This window comes from Arvicola amphibius, chromosome 15 (assembly GCF_903992535.2).
Source record: "Arvicola amphibius chromosome 15, mArvAmp1.2, whole genome shotgun sequence".
NCBI lineage: Eukaryota > Metazoa > Chordata > Mammalia > Rodentia > Cricetidae > Arvicola > Arvicola amphibius.
The window spans coordinates 40,727,313-40,746,694 of NC_052061.1; the positions used below are offsets into that span (position 1 = coordinate 40,727,313).

At 45.1% G+C, this 19,382-nt stretch overlaps 1 protein-coding gene across 4 annotated transcripts in view; it reads left to right on the forward strand.

Moving 5' to 3' along the window:
• The window catches only part of Wwox (WW domain containing oxidoreductase), an 884,382-nt gene that overhangs the window by 34,842 nt on the left and 830,158 nt on the right, over window positions 1-19,382 (forward strand). For all 4 annotated transcript variants that reach the window (XM_038312890.1, XM_038312891.1, XM_038312892.1 and 1 more), the window contains exon 5: window positions 14,640-14,746. In XM_038312890.1, the coding sequence (XP_038168818.1) occupies window positions 14,640-14,746 (107 nt within the window). The remainder of the gene's footprint in view (window positions 1-14,639; window positions 14,747-19,382) is intronic.

The window sequence follows — 19,382 nt, forward strand, 5'->3', positions numbered from 1 at the left end:
TGGAGAACCTGACACGCCCACCTGCTGACAGCAGAATGTGAGGCATTGATTGACGTGTTCTCTAACTTAAGAAATTCCTTGCTTTCAGAGCGAAGTGTGGTGGTGATTGAGGCCGGAGGGTCATAAGTTTAAGGCTAGCCCGGGCTACATAAAGCCCAGTCTCAAAGTTTTTTTTTAAAAAAAGCTTTCTTATGTGCTTATTACATTTCCCTTTCTGTATCTGTTTTAACTTGCCAAAGAAAATCAGATGTACTTTACTGTAATGGAGACTCTAAAATGTTGTGTGCTTGCAGGGCAGTCTGCATGTTTGAGCTAAGTAAGAAAGAGTGCTGGTTGAGCATGCTCCCCCCAAGCTGTTTAATGGATGGTGGAAAATCTCCCCTAGAATCTTCAGGAGAGACCTTCCGTTTGCCTCTGCTCCAGCTTCTGGGAGCCAGCATACCTCTTGGCAAGCAATATGAAGCCAGTTCCCTGCAAACTGGATTCTTTGTCAGGGCTCTAATGCCTCCACCAGCTCAGAGCACACTCTTTCTCCTTTCTAAATAGAAGTTGAGCCTAATCTTCAATCATTCACATTACTGGTGTTGGAAACGTCTCCCCAGACTTCTTGGATCAGAGGCAGCAGCTGGTTGAGGGGAGCCAAGCAAAAGTGTACAGCTGGCTGCACTTCAAGAATCGGGCAAAATCAGCCTCAGCTCGGAGGTGCTTTGTGCATCCCTGAAGTTCAAGTCAAGCAGGTGCCTGGTCACGACTAGCGTAGTTTGCAAGGCTCCTGAGGAGTATGGAGTTTTAAAGCTGATGTGTTTCACCAGCATCTGCTTATGGTCGTCTAAAACAAGGTGGCATCAAACTTTTCTTCTTCCCTTCCCAAGTCAGTATGGTTTTTGTACAATCAGATTTCCGTGAGCTTAAAAAGTGACAGATAATTTCTTTTAACAGTTGCATGCCCTGCTGGGACCCAGGCACTGTAATCACCAGGTGTGTTGTATCAAAAAGGTGTGCTGGGGACTGGGAGATGGCTCTATTGGTAGGGTGCTTGTTGTACAGGCATGAAGACCTGGGTTCATCCCCAGCACCCATGGAAAAGCTGGGTGTTCTGGTGCATGTCTATAAACTTAGCATTGGGGAAGTAGAGACAGAGATTCCTTGAGCTTTGTACCAGCCAGCCTCTCACTGAGTTCAGGAGGGGACCCTGTTTCAGAAAATAATTGTGGGAAGACACTTGACATCAACCCCTGACCTCTGTGTGTCTGGGCACGCACACACACAGAAACACAGTGTGCCAAAACTAATAATGATGATTGTAATGATTCTTCATGAGAGGGACCTTGGTGGTGGGTGAGACCAAACCATGGCAGGTGAGAGACAAATATGCTATGCAGACAGAGCTTAAGTGGAAAGTTTAATTGAGATAAAGTGAGTGGGGGGAAGGAAAAGGAGAGAGAGAGAGAGAGAGAGAGAGACAGAGATGCAGAGAGAGAAAGGGAAAAGAGGAAGAAGAGAAGTAGGTGGCGTTTCACCTTTTAAAGAGACAGGGTACTGCCTCCCCTGCAAGGTCCCCTAGGGGCGGGGCTTGGTGTACCAGGATGGTAACAATCATGTGCTTTCCTCTGTGCATCACTGTGGAAGGAGTGACACAGACCTTCGTCCAGTTCTGAAAGCTAGAGTTACAGCTGCCTTCCACTCCAGATTATTATGGGTGTGGTTGCTGCAAGAAAATAGGGTGGGGATGGGGACGGAAAGGTAGGGATTTTTTTTAATGTTTCAGGTTGAGTTATGATAGTGTCAGCATTATGTTTAATAACAGAACAAAATAGCAACAAACACCCGCCAAGACATGAGATTTTACAAACTTCAAAAGTCATTATGTTGAAGATATCCAAGATAGTAATCTGGTTTTGTAGATTACTAGCGGTACTTTTTGAAAACTGATTCCAAGACAAGGATGGTCTTTAATTAGGTCTTTTTGGCATCATACTTTTTTTTTTCTTTTTTCTTTTACTTTTTTGTTTTTGAGTTAGGTCACAATAATGGGTCAAGAGCACAAACAGTGTAACTCTGGCTGTGTGTCTATCTGGGAATACTGAATTTAATTCAACTTTTCAGGAAAAGGTTCTGAGTTTTGGCGAATGAGAAGTAAATTTAGGCTGGGCTTGATGGGACACACCTTTAATCCCAGCACTCAGGAGGCAGAGGCAGGGAGTTCACTGTGAGTTGGAGGTCAGCCTGGTCTATGTAGCAAGTTCTAGGCTAGCCAAGGTTACACACTGAGACCCTGTTGCCAAGGAGAAAGAAAAGTGAATTTGGACACTTTAAAGGCTCACGGTAAAAAAGTGCTGAGTCATCCCAATACAGTAATTGAGGAGCAGAGAGGACTTAATCTTCTCAAGAGTATAAGTAATGTACCAAGGTCACTGAAATTTTTAAAGTAGTGCTTGAACTAGAGGAGTGATTCATTGTGCAAATTGATGGGCAGGACAGCAGCGTGGGTTTTCAATGTGGAGAGCTCCCATGTAGTGAGTCCCTCTTCTCTGTTCCTCATCCTTCTCCTTTCCTTCTCCCTCTCTTCCTTTTCTTCTTCCTGCTCCTTATTTAAGCACTTCTGTCCTAACTATTTCTTAATGGATAGGTATGGGAATGTGTGTTGGGAGAGAGAGGCTGATCCCTGGCCCACTGGTCATTAAGAAAGTCCTTATATCAATTCCCTTGCCGTAAGGTGCAGAGACTGTTGTGGAAAGGGAGGTGGAGAGAACGTAAGAGCTGGGAGTGTAACAGGCTTTCTTTGGGTGACCATCTGGCTCCCAAATTATGACACGGACACTTGTTATTAGTTATAAATGCTCAGCCTTGTCTTAGCTCGTGTTTTAATCTGTTTGCCTTTATCTATGTTTTGCCTCGGGACTTTTTACCTTTCATTCTGTATATTTTGCTTTTCTGTTCTCTCAGTGTCTGTCTGTCTGGTGCCTGGCTGGCTTATGGTCCAGGCTTCTCCCTCTTTTTCTCCCTAGTTCTCTGTTCTCTGGAGCCTAGATTTTTCCTCCTATTTATTCTCTCTGTCTGGCAGTCCCCCTGCCCCATTCCTCTACTTCCTAGCTGGTGACCATTCAGCTTTTTATTCTACCAGTCAGGTTCCTTAGGCAGGCAAGGTGAAACAGCAGCACATCTTTACATAGTTAAACAAATGCAGCATAAACAAACGTAACACACCTTTACACAGTTAAGGTAATATTCTGGAGCATAAACAAATGTAACACATCTTTGCCTAGTTAAAGTAATACTTCACAACACTGGAGGATTAGGGGGGTTGCCATGAAAGCATGAACTCACAGAAGTTGTGCTTACCTGCATAAGAGCAAACCGGCCAAAATTCTGACATGGATAAGATGATCTCCAGGCCCCACCCCTTGCTGAGGAACTATGGACGGACACTTTATAGTGATGTGGACATTGGTAGGATTCTCATGCCCCAGTGGATGACCCCACATCTGGATGCTATGAGAAGCACCAACTAGACGTAGTACAAAATAGAAAATAAAATAAAATGTCAGAAGCACTGGCTTTCCATGGGCCAGGACCAGGCCCTTGTGGCTGGCTGGCTTCTGCGCTAAATCACTGAAACTTTTTCTGAAGCTTTCAGACAGCTCAGAAAAAGCAGGGAGCCCTCCTGCAGCTGCACAAACAGTACAGGCTCAGGAGTACAATCAGCCGCTTGTAGACTCTGCTGAGTTCTCCTCTGTTCTTGAAGTGTATGGAAGTAAATCCTTCGAAGTACAAAAGGCCAAGCTTCAGGGTAGACCTTTTCATTTTGGCGTACCAGAGGCATTTTGCTGAGGGTCTACAAGTACAAGAGTTGCGTACGTAACTGAGTGTATGTGTGCATTGAGTGTGTGCTTGTGTGTGTGTGTGTGTGTGTGTATTAACATAGAAGCTTGAGCTGCAAAGACCATAAACTGCTGTGTACTGTGTGAGAGACCCTGGATCCATGGTGTCCCCACACACCTTAATGCCAGCGAGCTGGAGAATGCTGTCTACCAAACACAGTGTTCCCAGCATCTCAAAGGCAGGTTTTAAGACGTTTTTTTTCCATCAGAGAGGCCCTTCTTCTCTTTAATTTTTGTCCCGTTTCTAATTAATTGTCCTAAGGCTCGGGAGCATGTTTGTTATAGCGCTATGTGCAGTTTGCTTAAAGAGCAACGAACAACAAGCCACTGTGGAGTTACCGCTGTTTTTTTGGAGCAGGAGGTGGGCAGTGGCCACATGAACTCGATTCAATCAGGATATGCCTTCTAGCGTTTGGATTTGAAAGTCTTTAAGAATTAAAGGGGGAAAAAGTGAGTTCATCCTGGCACTGCAGTGTTAAGTTTACCCATTAGGTTGGGAGCAGGAAGGGGGCTAAATTCAGTCTGCAAAGCTGTTACCGTTCTTGGAAGAATGTGCAGAGGGACTTTATTTCTGTGGACTAGTTATCCCTCATAGGTCTTACAGAGAACTGTCTGAAGTCAGCTGTGAAATGGTGTTGATTCCAGGCTCCGTGATGGAATGTGGAAGCGTAACAAACTTGACAGAATTGGGGGATAGATTCCTCGAAGCAGAAATGTCAGTGAGACAGGGTGGCTGGAGAGGTTGCGACTCTTGGCTTTTACCCTGGTGACACAGAAGTGGAGAGGGCCTGAAAACACTGCCGCCACTGAAGCCTGGGCTGTGGGGACCACTCTTCCTGACGAAGGACACTGCTTAGGTGACTGCCGTAAGTTGTCCAAGTGCCAAGCGTATGCACGTCGTGGAGTTCTATTACCATATTAAATGGACAGCAGAGGTTTTCTGTGGTCAGGGTGTTCCCCTGGGGTCCCTCTGGCCCCCATGAATTCCTGTTAAAGCTTCTGCCAGTTAACCTCAAGTGGTGCACCTTGACTGTCAACTTCGTTTGCCTGAGAAAGGACGGCACACCCCTGAGTGTGTCTGTTAAGAGTGTTTCCCAGGAGAACCTCCCTGATGGGGAGGATCTGCCCTGAGTATGGGCAGCACCACCCCATAGGCTGAGGATCTGGATGGAAAAAGTGGGGAGGTGGGGAGCCCACTACTAGTGGCGTTCTCTTTCTGTTTCCTGGCTGCCAGGATGTGAGCTGCCTTCTTCCTGTGTGCCCTCCCCACCCGATGGAGTAAAGCCTCAAACTGTGAGCTTATATAAATCCTTCCTTGGGTCTCTTTCTCACGTGCTTTCTCCAGTGATGACAAATAGCCTGACTCATACAGACCCCAAAGGAAGGGGAACTCTGTCTGCTACATTTGCGGCATCTGTCTGCTACATTTGCAGTATACTTCTGAACAAATATCTAGTTTTATTCTATACATTCAGTAAATTTCCAATTCTTCAGACACAAGCTGGAAATGTTACAATTCATGTATCTAATAACCCAGACTTAGTACAAGTCCCACAGTTGAAGGGCTGGTACCATAAATGGCTCTTTCTCCAGTTGCCCAATTCCAAGGCCTATATTGTAACCTGCACTTCTGACCAAAGGGCTGTAAATGAAGGGTGCCCACACATAACCTCTTCCTTGAGTGTTTTGGCTTGGCATAGTGGCTCACAGAGCTCAGTGGAACATCATCTTATATCTACATGTGTGGATGAGCAGCCAAGGGAAGATGTTCTTAAGTGGACTATGAGAAGTGGGCACAGAACTCCTATGCCCTTCTGGGTATGCTTATCCTCTGTCTCTGCGTATTTGCGAACTCAGAAGCTAAAGCTAACTGTGTTTGTTTGTTTTGGTTTTTTGAGATAGGGTTTCTCTGGAACTAGATCTTGTAGACCAGGCTGGCCTTGAACTCACAGAGATCTGCCTGCCTCTGCCCCCGAGTGCTGGGTTTAAGGGCATGCGCCATCACCACCTGGCTCTAACTGTGCTTTTTAAGGAAGCTCATGGTTGGGTATAGTATTGACCAATATTGGTGTCAGTCTCTAGCCTCTCCTTCTCCTTGGAGATGTGAGGTGTAAGAGGTTGGGAAGCTGGCAATTCTGAAAATTCTACCTCTCTAGTTGCATCCTCTGGCAACCTGCCTCCAACTCCCAAGACTGCTTTCATCTGTAGAAACTCAGATATTGTCACCAGTGTCATTGTGCTAAGCATCTCTGAGAGAGACCCCTCTAGCCTCAGTCACTCAGGGAATTTCCGAGGTTTTGAATAGAGACCATTGTCCTGGTTTGCCTTCCATCACTGTGTTAAACACTATGCTCAAAAGTAACTTGGGGAGGAAAAGATTGCCTTGGCTTATAGGTTGCAGTTTATCATTAAAGGAAGCCAAGGTAGGAACTCAAGGAAGGAAGCTGGAGGGAAGAATCAAAGCTTACACCACAGAGGCACGCTACTTACTAGCTTGCTTCCTTTGGCTTACTGACAGCTACTTTTCTTAGACAGCTCAGGCTAACCTGCCTAGTCATGGTACTGTCCACAGTGAGCAGGGCCCTCTGTGGATCCTAACCAGTGATCGTTGAAGACATGCTCACAGGCCAGTCTGATGGAGTCAGTTCTTCAAATGAGGTTCCCGGTTCCTGGGTGTGTCAAGTTGACAGTCAAGATCAGCCTTTACATCTACACAAATCCTCCTTTGTATATCACAATGGCACTTACTGCTAGTGACAAGGTGCTATTAGTGGTCCAGGGTCTGGGTGGTGGTATGTGTCTCCTCTGAACTTGGGCACACTGTCTGTCAGGACTCCTGGATTTTGTAAGTCCCTTTGCCTCTGTATTCTTTGCTTTCCTCTTGTGTGAGAGGATGACAGCACTTCTAGGGTTTCCTTGAAGAGTGTCTTAGAATCCCTGGATTGTGTAAAGCACTTGGCATGGTGCCCAGCAGCTAGTAACCATCCTGACTCCTCCTCCTTACAGGGATGTTTCCACGTCTTCTGTCCAAGTCAGACTGTTTAAAACACACTTGGAGTTGGAATTGGTTCCTCCTGTTCTTATCTGCCTTGATTGCTCTGTATTAAAATTCATAAAGACCCATAAATTATCAATTAGATGTCATTCAGTTGGTTATTTTTAGTTTCTTACTATAATAGGCATACATGCATGTGTTAAAAATTGAAGTGGCGTGCATTGTAACATGTACAGTAAATCTTCCTTGCTCCCAAACAATTGTTCTCTCTCAGAGTAATCAGTGTCAGAACTGTTTACACACATGCCTTCTTCATTTGTGTTGTGTTTTGCACGCCATTCTATGCTTTATCATTTTGTGTGTGATGCTGAGTGTTGTTCTCAAAACTCTGTGTATTTTAGGCACGTGTTCTACTACTGAGCTATATTCCTAGCCTATCCCAGCTTCATCTCCCACTCCACCACCCAGTATTGGGGATTGAGGGTAAAAGTTCATGTGTGGTAGGCAAATGCTCTCTACTGGGCTACAACCCTTGCTGTCCTGCATGGTTTTAAAATGTCAACTTAGTACAAACTAGGATCTCCTGGGAAGAGAGAAGCTCAGTTAAAGAATTGTCTTCTTCAGATTAGCCCATGGCCATGTCTGTGAGATTCATGATTGATGTGAGAAGGCCCAATCTACTGTGGCAGGTGGGTCTGGGCTGTATAAGAAAGGAAGCCGAGGAAGGCCCAGAATGAGCCAACAGCCTGTATTCCTCCATACTCTGTTTGTTTTGGGTATATACTCGTGTGTGTTTTATGTGGGTGTACTTGCCCGTGTGCATGCGCAGAAGCCTGAGGAAGATGTTGGGTATATCTCCATCACTCTCTACCATATCCCCCTGAGGCAGGGGTCTCTCTCTAACCCTGAAGCTAGAGCTAAGGTGTTGGCCAATATGCCCCAGAGACCACCCCCATCTTTACCTTTGACATTATTGGAGTGAGAGGCTAGAGGCATGTTCACCAAGCTTTCTCCTGGAGCCTGAACTCAGGTCCTTAATGTCTGCATAGCGAGTGCTCTTCCCCATTGAGCTATCTCTCCAGCCCCACTCCATTCTTTTTAAGTGCAGCACATATATTTAAATCTCTGCATGCCAGTTGGTTGATTCAGCCTAACTGATGGACAGTTAGATGGATTATGGTTTTTCTGCCTCTTATAAACAATGTGGCGTCAAATGTTCTTCTCACGGTATTATGCACGTGGGCAAGTCTGTTTGGTAGGCTAAATCTCCAGTTGTGGAATAGCTGGGACACAGAGCCTGCCCATTTATCTCGTGATATGTCCAGTTGCCCTCAGAGGTGTCGAGCCAGTTTATCTCCCCTCTCCACTTAATACACGAGGTTGTCTGGTTCCCTCATACCCTGACAGCTCGGGTGCTGTTCAGCATAGTTGCAATTGCAGATTGTGTCTTCACTGGGCCTGTCTGGGACTGTGCTAATTGTGATCTCTGGTACTTTTCTCGCCGTGGTTTCTAACCAGGACTGTCACTAGCAGGTCAGATGAGAACTTACTCACCCAGTGCAGTGGCAGCACTCGTAGCCAGCCCGAGGTCAGTTTCGCCTCTTGAGAGATCTCATGCAGTCACTTGCAATTTATTATCTAATGCAGCAAAACATTCTGGTGCAGTATTGCCCAAATCCTAGATGCAGTTTGGGGATGTTGGAAAAAAGATTCCTAGTGAACCAAACCATGCCCCAGCTTTGCCCTGTGTTCTCATCTATTGAGCTGGTATCTTTCTTTTGGTGAGTTACGTTGTGAGGGGTATGGAGAAAGCATTGTACTTTGGGAGGCACCTCCCCTTGGCTGTGTTTGATGCCTCATTTCCAAAGCAGGGACGGTTTTGACTTATTTTCTTGGGAGACGTTGCATGTTTTGTAATTTCTTAAGAGTTGGCAGCTGTGTATTCTGTTTGGCGAGAGTGATGTGTGACTGGAACTCAGAGGCATGTACTTAAAATGGTGTAGATGGTAAGCATGCTCACACAAGGAGTTATGCAGGTACTTAGGGTAACTATAGAATCAACAAAGTGAGCTATCACTGCCCCTTGGCATTGACATCTTCACTGGGATGACTGTGCATCTCAGAATTCCCTCTGCAGCCTCAGGAGAAGTGGGTTTCTGTGTCTTAGCCAATGCCATTTCTTTATCATTTCATTTACAACAGTCAGATCTGCTTGTGGGCCTTGTAGATTTAGGAGGATGCGAGGAAACTCAGATCTGTAAAACTACCAGGTTTTTGTTACAACCCAGGGCCTCGCACATTCTAGGCAAGCAATCTACTGCAGAGCAACACCCCTAGCCCAAGTTAGTGGTTTATTCACTACACGGGTTGGGGGATGGTTTAGTGGATTGAAGTGCTTCACATGAAAGGCTGATGACCTGAGTTTGAATTCTTAGAAACCACATAAAATGGATGGTACTAAGCATACATAATTCCAGTACTTCTAGGGTAAGATGGGAGGCAGAGACAGTAAACCCCCAGAGGCTCTAGGGCCAGCTAGCAGCTAGTCATGCATTCACAGCGGTGGTCAGTAGAGACCTGTTGCTGTCTTACGTGTGTGCACACTCACACACATCCAAAGCAAAAGTCTAACTTCACCTGAAAGATACAGTCTTAACTTCTTGTTCTGCATGTGTCGAGGGCCCGTGGAGTCGGATTCTGACTTGTTGCTTGGGTCCTAAAGACTGCATCAGTGGTCCATTCTTGATGTATGTGGGCATACATGGGGTGGTGGGCTACCATTTCTGTTTCCTTTTAATGGCTTACTCTTGCAAGTAATGTTTGTCTCCAGTGTTTCACAATTATAAATTAATAATAGCAGCCCATTAGAAATTACTGGTGTCGTAAGTCCCAACTCCTTTGGGCATCTTAATAAAAATGATAATTAAAACCATAATTTACAGTAAATGGGGACACTGCCCAAGTACATCCACAATATGGGAGAAATTAAAAATCTCCAACCAGAAAGAATATCCCTGGCGCTGTGGAAGAAGCTGCCTTGTTCTTTGAGCCCATGTCCATGGCACCTTGTCAGGGTTCATTGGATCTGGCTTCCCACCCTGGAGTTTTCTGTCCATGCAAACAAGAGTCTAGGCACACGCACACTGCTGGAGAACCTCATTGCCTCCTGAGCACGCATGCAAGCCTAGACTGAGACAGTTGCCAGGCTTCATAGTTGTTTTCCAGGTGTTTTTCTAACTTATGTTGTTAGCCACTCAGCCTAAGGGGGGGTCTTTGTCCCTGTTTGGCTGCTCACTGTGCTTCCCTGTCTATACCCACCCCATTGTCTTCATGGCCCCCAGAGGGGCTTTAGTTGGATAAAACAACAACAGTAATAATAGCTCCCAGTGTTGCACTCTGTCCAGAGTTTTCCTCAGCATCCTCCTGTACAGTGGTTAGCACCCTTCAGTCTCCATTCTTCTCTCCACTTGTTCTTGTGAGGTTCCTCAGCAGTCTCTGGTCTTTGTCCTTCCTTGCGCCTTTTTGCATGTCTGTTTCTTCCTTATCTCCTTCAGTCCTGATGTAGTTCTTGACCCAGGGTTCCTGCTGCCACATAATGACACATTCTGATGCATGTAGATGCATGTATGGTCCCTGATTTGTCAGTCTGTGTGTGCCTGCTTAGCAAAGCTGAGTACCACTGGGTTCCCTAGGCATGGCCCAAGTACTGCTCTCTTGCTTGGCAGAGTAGGACTTGGCATGGTTTAAGTAAGATCTCATGCAAGTCAACAGAAAATATTCTTTAAGATTTTGAGGTGAGGGAACACAAGTATTCTTGCTCTTCTGACCAAATACTGGACAGGAAGTGACTTCAGGAAGGAAGAATTTAGTTTGAGTGGCTGCAGATCATGCAGCAAGGGTGTGAGTGGCTGGAGGTCATGCAGCAAGGGTGTGAGTGGCTGGAGGTCATGCAGCATGGGTGTGAGTGGCTGGAGGTCATGTGACATGGGTGTGAGTGGCTGGAGGTCATGCAGCATGGGTGTGAGTGGATGATCACATTACATACAAAGTCAGGGAATAGAGAGTGACAAATGCGTGTGTGCAGCTTACTTCTTTCTCTTCCTTTCCAGGGTCCTGGCCCGTGGAGTAATACTACCCATTGTAGGTTGGGTTATCACACATCAGTTACTCAATCTAGACAACTCTCTTATAGATATGCCAGAAGTTTGTCTTCTAGGTGATTTTAGATCCTGTGAAGTTGACAATCAATATTAGCTATCACAGGGGTTTATGTATAATGTCCGAGCCTGTATGTAGCGCTTAGGAGGCTAAGGCAGGAGGATCATGAGTTAGAGACCAGCCTTGGCTTTGTCACAAGAACTTGGCTTACTACAGCAACACAAAAGACCTGGATGAACTATCCATCTGGGCGTGTGATTCCTGTAGTGACCTGGTGGGAAATGCCAACAGCATGGATGCCAGTTCACTTTGGCTGACCCAAGATGCTATTCTTCTCCTGTTTGGCTGTCATCAATGCAATTGGAGTCCCAGTGTTCTCATCATAGGCTCCTTCAGAAGTGTTTGACCCTGCAGCTAATCTAATTAGAAAGAAAAGATGGACTAACATGGGATGCAGTGAGAGAGGAAGGGGAGATACTAGGGGCTGGGGGACGGGAGGATGGAAAGGGTGGATGGAGACAGTAAGACAAACAGAACTGTTTGTGCCCTTGATTTATTCCATAATGAGCCATTCTGTAACTTCCATCCCAGAGATTGAAAACTAGTGTAAGGTAAGGGGGCATTTAATTTTTGGGGTACATTTTCCATCTTAGGTATCTGTATTTAAAACTTAAAACCTGAAACCATGAGGTATTAAACCCCCATGGCCACTTAGCACTTGTGACCGGATCCCCTATTGCAGATGCTAGGAAACCTTGCTGCCCATTGTTTAAAAATGCCTCCTGTTATTTATTCTCTTCATATTATTAGCGTTAAATATTCTCCTGCACCCACTGGCTATCTCCTCACGGTTAAGCTTCTGCAATTTAAACATTGTCATGAAGTTAATTTTTTATAAGATGAATCAGGTTATTAAATTTAGTAAACCATTGCCTTCATTATTTTGCACCAACTTTGGCACCATGCAGGATTGGCTTAGCTCTACTACATTTAGCTAATTAAGCTGGCCATCAGCCGCAGTGTTACAAGCGTGAGGGATGCTGTCCTCCTGGGCTTTACCCAGGACTTAGCAGTAGGTAATGTTATTAAACTTTTTTTTTTAATTTATAAAACTCCATACTCTGGAGATGTGGTTTGCTATAAATGTGTTATTGTCCTTGCTGTTAAACCATCATCTTTTGAAATATCTCCCGCTTTGTTTTTGCTCCAAAGGCGGTTGTAAAGGATTAGAAAATGGACTTGTCGGCGGTAGCTTTGACAAGTCGACTAGCCGTGTGTACAGCTCCGTTTAGATAAAGGGAGATGTAAGGTCCAGAAAATAACTTTACGAGACACAGAGACGAATGACTTAGCCATAGTCCCGGTCAAGACGTATCTGAAGGAGAGAAGGTACAGGCTTGCCTCAGCAGCCTGTTGCTGCCATCACACTAGATGCCCAGCTTCCAGCAATACAGAATCCTACACAGTAGGTCATTTTGTCAACTGAGATAGCCTAACTTAATAGGTTTGTTCGCAAAGATAAAAGGTGATGGAAAAGGCTGTTTTCTCCCTGTAGATTTCTAAGTAGTGTCTTTCCAAACTGAAGTGAGTAGTATTCTTATAGGATTTTAATATTCAGTCTTTACTAAAAAGCCACTTTAGAGGTTCATCGGGGTTGCTATTCAAAATAAGGTGGATTATTTCAAAGCTGCACAACATTTTGACCCATTAACAGTCTGTATAAACCATCCACTCCTTAGTGAATCCTTCTGGGATTCAGAAATGACCAGGCAGGAGAGAATCTGGAGAGCTGAATACAGCGCCAACAGCTGCCTGGTCTTGTATCATGCTGACCTCCTTTCATCCATAAATAATACATTTGTTTTAGTGTTGTGTACACCTTTAATCCCAATACTCAGGAGGTAGGGCTAGGAGAATTGGAATTTGGGGCCAGCCTGGGCTACATAGTGAGTTTCAAGCCATCCTAGGATACAGAGCAAGATCTTGTTTCAAACAGAACTAAACGGTTCCCAAGGAATGTCTGGAAACTGTGCTTGCTATCTTACATAATTTATATTTTGATACCATTTAATTGGAATATTATTAAAATATTTCTGGTCATTGCATTGACATGAAAATTTAGGAGGGATAGAGGTGTTGCCGTTTTCCCCACGATCTTGTGGGTGCATCAGGTCCTAAGGTGACAGATGAAGGTGTTGTTGACCTCTTGGTACTACCTTCATGTGGGTTGCAGCATTTCGACTACCTTAGCTTCTGTGAGGTGGCATTTTGGAGGCTGACGCCATGGCTCAGTGGGTAGAAGTGCTTGTCGTGAAAACCTGAGTTCAGCCTCAGAACTGAAGTTTGGTCCCTGGAGCCCACAGTGTACGCAGAGAAGATGCGAGTGAAATAACAAAACCAGAGAGCACAGGACAGCACTGGGCGGGCTCCAGTGAGTCGCCTGCATTTAGTTTCCAATTGCTTAAAATATCCCATTCCAAAAGGTAGGAGTAAGATAAAAATTGCATTAACATGATAAAAAATGAACATACCAGTTGAAGCTTGAGGGTTACACTTATAGTTAAACATTCTGTTGCTAGAACAAGACAAGTACAGTTCACACCCTAGACTAAAACATTCTTTAGGCAACAAACCACTCTCTGGGTGCAATCTATTATTATCTCCCTAAGGGAACTGGAACCTTAGTTGGATCCTTAGACTTTTGTTTGGGATAGATACAGATCTACTTCTCTACACCTGAAATACAAGGTCTGGATATTAGATACACCTTGTTGACAATAACCTTGAGAGAGGAGAACTCTCTGACCTAAATCTAGGTGGGACCTTTGAGGTAGCAACACAATAACCTTTTAGAAATAGAAGTAAGTTTCAACTCTCTGACCTTCTATCAGGGTGGCATGGCAAAAACTTTGAGCAAGCTGAAACTCTCTGACCTTCAGACAAGGTGGAAATAGGCTCACATTTTTGGGCCTCCACATGGGGCTTCTCATTAAGCAAAGGGTCTAGTCAGTCATGGTTGGTCACTACCAGTTGGTCACAGCAACTGGTTGTGGCCTGAACTCTTCTTGGACTGAGTCTTCACCTTTGAGGTTGCTGTATTTGTTGGGCCAGCTATCTCAAATCTTACTGTTGATATACTCTGTCAGCTGGGCTCTGCTGTGCATGCTTCTCAACCTGTGGTTCATGACCCATTGGAAGGGTCACCTAAGACCATCAGAAAATACAGTTATTTATATTACAATTTATAATCGTAACAAACTTATAGTTAAAGAAGTAGCAATGAAAATAATTTAGTGGTTGGGGGTCACCTCAGCATTAGAAACTGGATTAGGGTCCAGAATTAGGAAGATTTAGAACCACTGGTCTGAATTAAGACTTTTTGTTTATTATGTCATTGAAGCTACTAACACTCCACAGTTTCACCCACTGAACGTATTTCCTGACCTGTCCCCTCCCCCGCCCCCTGTCCCTTGGCACAGAATCACCTCTGGTTAAGAACCACTCAGTTTTGTCAGTGGTGTGGTGTCCACCAATGGTCCTTCATGACTCACGCGTTGACACTAGCATTGTTTCTAATGTGGACTTTTTTTTTTTTTTAACCACAGGGTTTGAAACCGCCAAGTCCTTTGCCCTCCATGGTGCGCATGTGATCCTGGCCTGCAGGCACATGAGCAGAGCCAGCGAGGCAGTGTCCCGCATTCTGGAAGAATGGGTAAGTGCTTGGCTGCTTTGTGTTTTAATTGTCAAATGTGTACACCGGGCCGAGCTCGCGGAGATTTCAGCGCAGCGCATAAAGTTTATTGCTCTTGGAATACCGTCTTTGTTTTCAAAGTCATCTTCACGTTGTTTACTTTATGAAGGGAAGGACGAGTGAGACAGTCATTACCCACGCGCTTGTTTATAGTTCACTGTCAGTGTCACCGGGTTTATTACTCAGAGATTTGAAGATGTTTACTTATTTAAATCTTTTATTAAGAGAAATAAAACATAGCCAATGCCAATGAATGACATTGGGATGTGCGTGCTCATACAGCACTGTTTCTACACTTCTGTAGTTATTTATTTACTTAAATATTTCACTTTTCACCGTTTCATGCATGTATGTTATGCATGTTATCATTTCCATCACCCCAGTACTCTCTTTAACCCCCCTCCTCCTGCTGAAACCCTTCTTCCCTACGGGTCCCCCTTTGCCTTCATGAAGTAGGAGGTAAGCTGTGCCAACAGCAGGGGAGTGACACAGAAGGCCCCCCATCCCCCAGAGGATTCAAGGGCTGTCAGATTCACGGGGGAGAAAGATGGTAATGTCCAGATGAGTCTTCTTTTCCTGCAGAACGAGAAGGTGAAAATCCCAAAGAAAAAGTCCTTCCTGGTCCTTGAAAGGTTAACATCTTTCTTGTGCACCCTTCCAGAAAAGGCTTCAAATGTTAGCAGACTCGTACACTCACTGCTCTCTGCTTCGTCTGTCTCAGTGCACCGGAGGACCTTTCTGTGGGGTGGCTATATAGACCTTGCTCGCTGAGGTACAATTCCTGACAAAAAGTTCAGGCGGAGGGAACGAACATTGGGTTGGCTAAAGTTTCAGCCTAGAATTGACTGACTCCTTTGCTTTTAGACCAGTGAAGAAAAAAGCCATCATGGTAGAAGGGCATGGTGAGGAAGGAAGCATGCCAGGAGGAGGGAGAGAAAGAGAGGGAAAAGGGGAAGGAGGGAAAGAAGGGAGTGCTGTAACTGATGTGGGGGATCGATCAATTAATTGATTGACTGGGGTTTAAGTGTATTTATCTCTAGGATACTTCATGCCCTAGTGATCTGTTTTCGTAAACTAGGCTCCCCTTCCTAGGTTCCATCGCTTCCCAACAGGGACATCAGTGACTTTCTCTTCTTTTCATGTTAGGCCATAGCTCTGTTGATGGAAGACAGCCTCAGAGGATGGGAATTATCACTGTGTAGTTTCACCAAACAGTTTCTTGATGTGGAGTAGCAATCCTAGAGGAACGATTACCCCAAAACATTCACGTTAAGGAACTTGAATAGGAACAAGAAACACTAGTGAAGACAAATGTCTCCCATGCAGTTCAAACATTGAGATTGCATCACAGAGCATTTGGACTATAGAAACTCAACCCTTTTGTGATACCTACCCGGGTACTTACTCTCTGTATGTTCCTCACTCTCCCAAGATGGTGTTTACAGAAGCCCGGGTTTATCATCTAAAAGCCACGGACACCATTTCCTGTCACTGCTGTGTCCCAGCAATGTAGAGACCCAGTCCTGGTCACCTTTCTTATGTTTGGCCTCCACACCTTCCCCATATGCTTCCCTTGACCTTGCTGGTCTGACTTTCTTCAGGCCCCTCCTTTTTTTTCACCTCTACCCAAGGCTCTCACCTGGCGCTTCAGTAAGGATTGTCAAGGTCAATCGGATCCACTGCAGGTTTTCAGTCTTTGAGCCAGCTTGGGTGTGTTCATCCTTTGCCTTGGATGGACCCTATCTGTGCCTCACTTGGGGATGTACTGAGACATATTGCCACCCCGTGGGAGGTTCAGAGTGGTCCAGGGTTTTCTGTTACAGCAAGAGCTCATTCAAAAGTCCCTGGGCATTTTTGGCTCCACATTGATTCTCAAGTGCCAAGACTCTGTGGGCATCTTTAGCTCTGTTCTGGAGATAGAGTCGGTTTCTTTATATACTCAGCTTGTTTCTCCCAACCTGTGTTTTCTCTTCAAGTTCCACTGTAGCTTCCAGGATCACCATTTTCTCAATGTTTCATTTCTGTGTCTTAGCCAGTGGAATAATTGTCTTCATTCACAGTGTTGGAGCAGCTGATCGCCCTCATTCACGGAATTCCTGTCATGTACTATATCCACCCATGGCCCATTACAACACAAACCTATTCGTCCTCATTTCACAGAGGAGCTTAGGGGCGGCTCTGCAAGAGAAGGATGGTGCCCAGAGCCAAGTAGCTCATGAGCTCAGGGACAGGGCCCTTGTTTACGCCATCTGCCTTGAAGATCGGCTTCTCTGCGTGTCACATCCTTAACTTGCAGTCTTTGCTTTAGATCCTTTGGTGACACTCAAATGGTTTGTTTCAGGACCAGTGACATTTCGAGAAAGCAGCTCCTTGACATCGGCATAGCCACAACCTTTCTCCTCTTCCTCCTCCCCCACTACTATTTTCCTCTTCTTCCTCCTCTTCTTTTTCATCCCCTCCTCATCCTGTGACAGGGTCTTAATCTGTAATATGGTCTGGCTGAGTATTTACTATGTAGTCCAGGCTGGCTTGAATTTATGACATTCCTGTTTTAGTCCCTCAAGTGGTGAGATTACTGGTGTGCACCATCAGATCCAGCACTGGGTCTTTTCAGTTCCCAGAGCTGATCTGATATTGAACTTACTAAGGACCACAGTGAATACAGTAGACCTTCTTTCTTGCAACAACCTAAAACATCTCTGCACATATCCAGATGCTTTCTAGGAATGCATCCCATTCCTGGCTAATTATCACCGTTATAAAAATATGCTGTAGATGTGGAGAGTGATTAAGACTGTGTGCTGCTCTTGTGTGTTGTGGGGGGATGACCCAAGTTTGGGTCTCAGCACCTACACTGAGCAACTCACAGTGGTACCTGCCCTCAGGTGCACAAGCCCACATACAGGTGCACATGCATGTGCAGTAATAAAGAATAAAGCTGTAGTATGTTGGCAAAGACTAGAAACAGATACACACTATGACCTTGGACAAGTGTCTGAACTTCTGGAAGTTTCAGCTTCTTCATCTGTAAAATACAGATTATGGTGTCTGTTTCAAGACATAGGTGGTTTGCAGTAAACACAACTGTGTGCAGGTAAAATATTAGCAGATGGTAGAGCAAGATTAAGTATTCAACTAAATGCCAGCTGCCTTGATTAATAACAGTGATGAAGATAATAATTTCTTACGTACGTATGAAATTATGCTCTATGGAGAACATAATGAAGCTTGCTTTTCTTACCCTCAACAAGTGGCTGAAAGAGGGGCTGTAAGTAGGATGTTTACCACCACAACTGAAGTGAAATCACAATGAACTGTTTTCCTGGCTTTTTATGTCTGGACTCCTATATTTCAATAGATGTGCATTTAGTTGGTTGATGAGTATTTTCCAGTGCATTTCATATTAGCTCTCAGCTGTCATTTGAAAGCTGTCTTCATTATTTATGTGATTGCTTTTCCTTTTTGTGCATTTACAAAGAACTGCCCTTTGCATATATCCAGGAAAGGCGGTTGAGGGCTGAGTCACCAGGAGCAGCAAGCAGGGTTATTGAGAAAGGAGGGAGATGAGAGATTTAAAAAGGTGCAGAAGATTTATTAGTGATGGTAATGCAGTGTGTGTGGCAGAGAGAACGCATGCTGGGTTGATTGTAGCCACCTGATTTGATGCTGCAGCGTTAAGTTACTCCAGCCGTGGATAGCATCCTTTCCACATCTGCTCATCTCCCTGGAGCCAAGGCACGTGGACAGCTCTGGCGGCGGTGTGTCCCGACAACCTCATTGGTCGGCATCAGAAATAGGGGCTTTCACACATGGAGAACTTGGTGCCAGACATTATGTGGGGTGTGTGCCACTGACACTTGGCTTAGAGTTTTCCTTTTTTTTTTTTTTTTTTTTTTTTTTTTTTTGATTTTTTTCGAGACAGGGTTTCTCTGTGGCTTTGGAGCCTGTCCTGGAACTAGCTCTTGTAGACCAGGTTGGTCTCGAACTCACAGAGATCCGCCTGCCTCTGCCTCCCGAGTGCTGGGATTAAAGGCGTGCGCCACCACCGCCTGGCTGAGTTTTCCTTTTTGAGACAGGATCTCACCTGTGTAGTCATAGCTATCCTAGAACTCATGATGTAAACCAGGCTGGTCTGGTAGACGTGCCTGTCTCTGAGTGACGGGATTAAAGGAGCCACACTGATCATGGCTGGGCTTTCTATCCTACGGACACCTTGTTTTCATGGTGTGTCTCTAAGGGTAGGTGATGGTGCTGAGTGCTCAATCACAGTCCTCAGAAGTTCCTTAGATGTCCAGCAATGTCCTGGCTGCCACCGAGCTGCTCAAGGACTTTATGAGCTGAGGGAGCCTCGATGCTTATAGGAATTTTCTGTTATTCCTTTTGATACTAAAAGCTTACACTCTGCAGTTTGTCTCTGCAGACAGAACACATTAGGTGTGCTGTTTTCTCATGCAAATCAAGCAAGCATGAGTTTGTGCCTGTGTGTGTGTGTGTGTGTGTGTGTGTGTGTGTGTCAGTGGGGGTGGGGTGAAGTGTGTTGTGTGTTGGATGACTGACATACAAGCTTTCTGCCTAAGTTAGGGGTTTGCCTTGAATA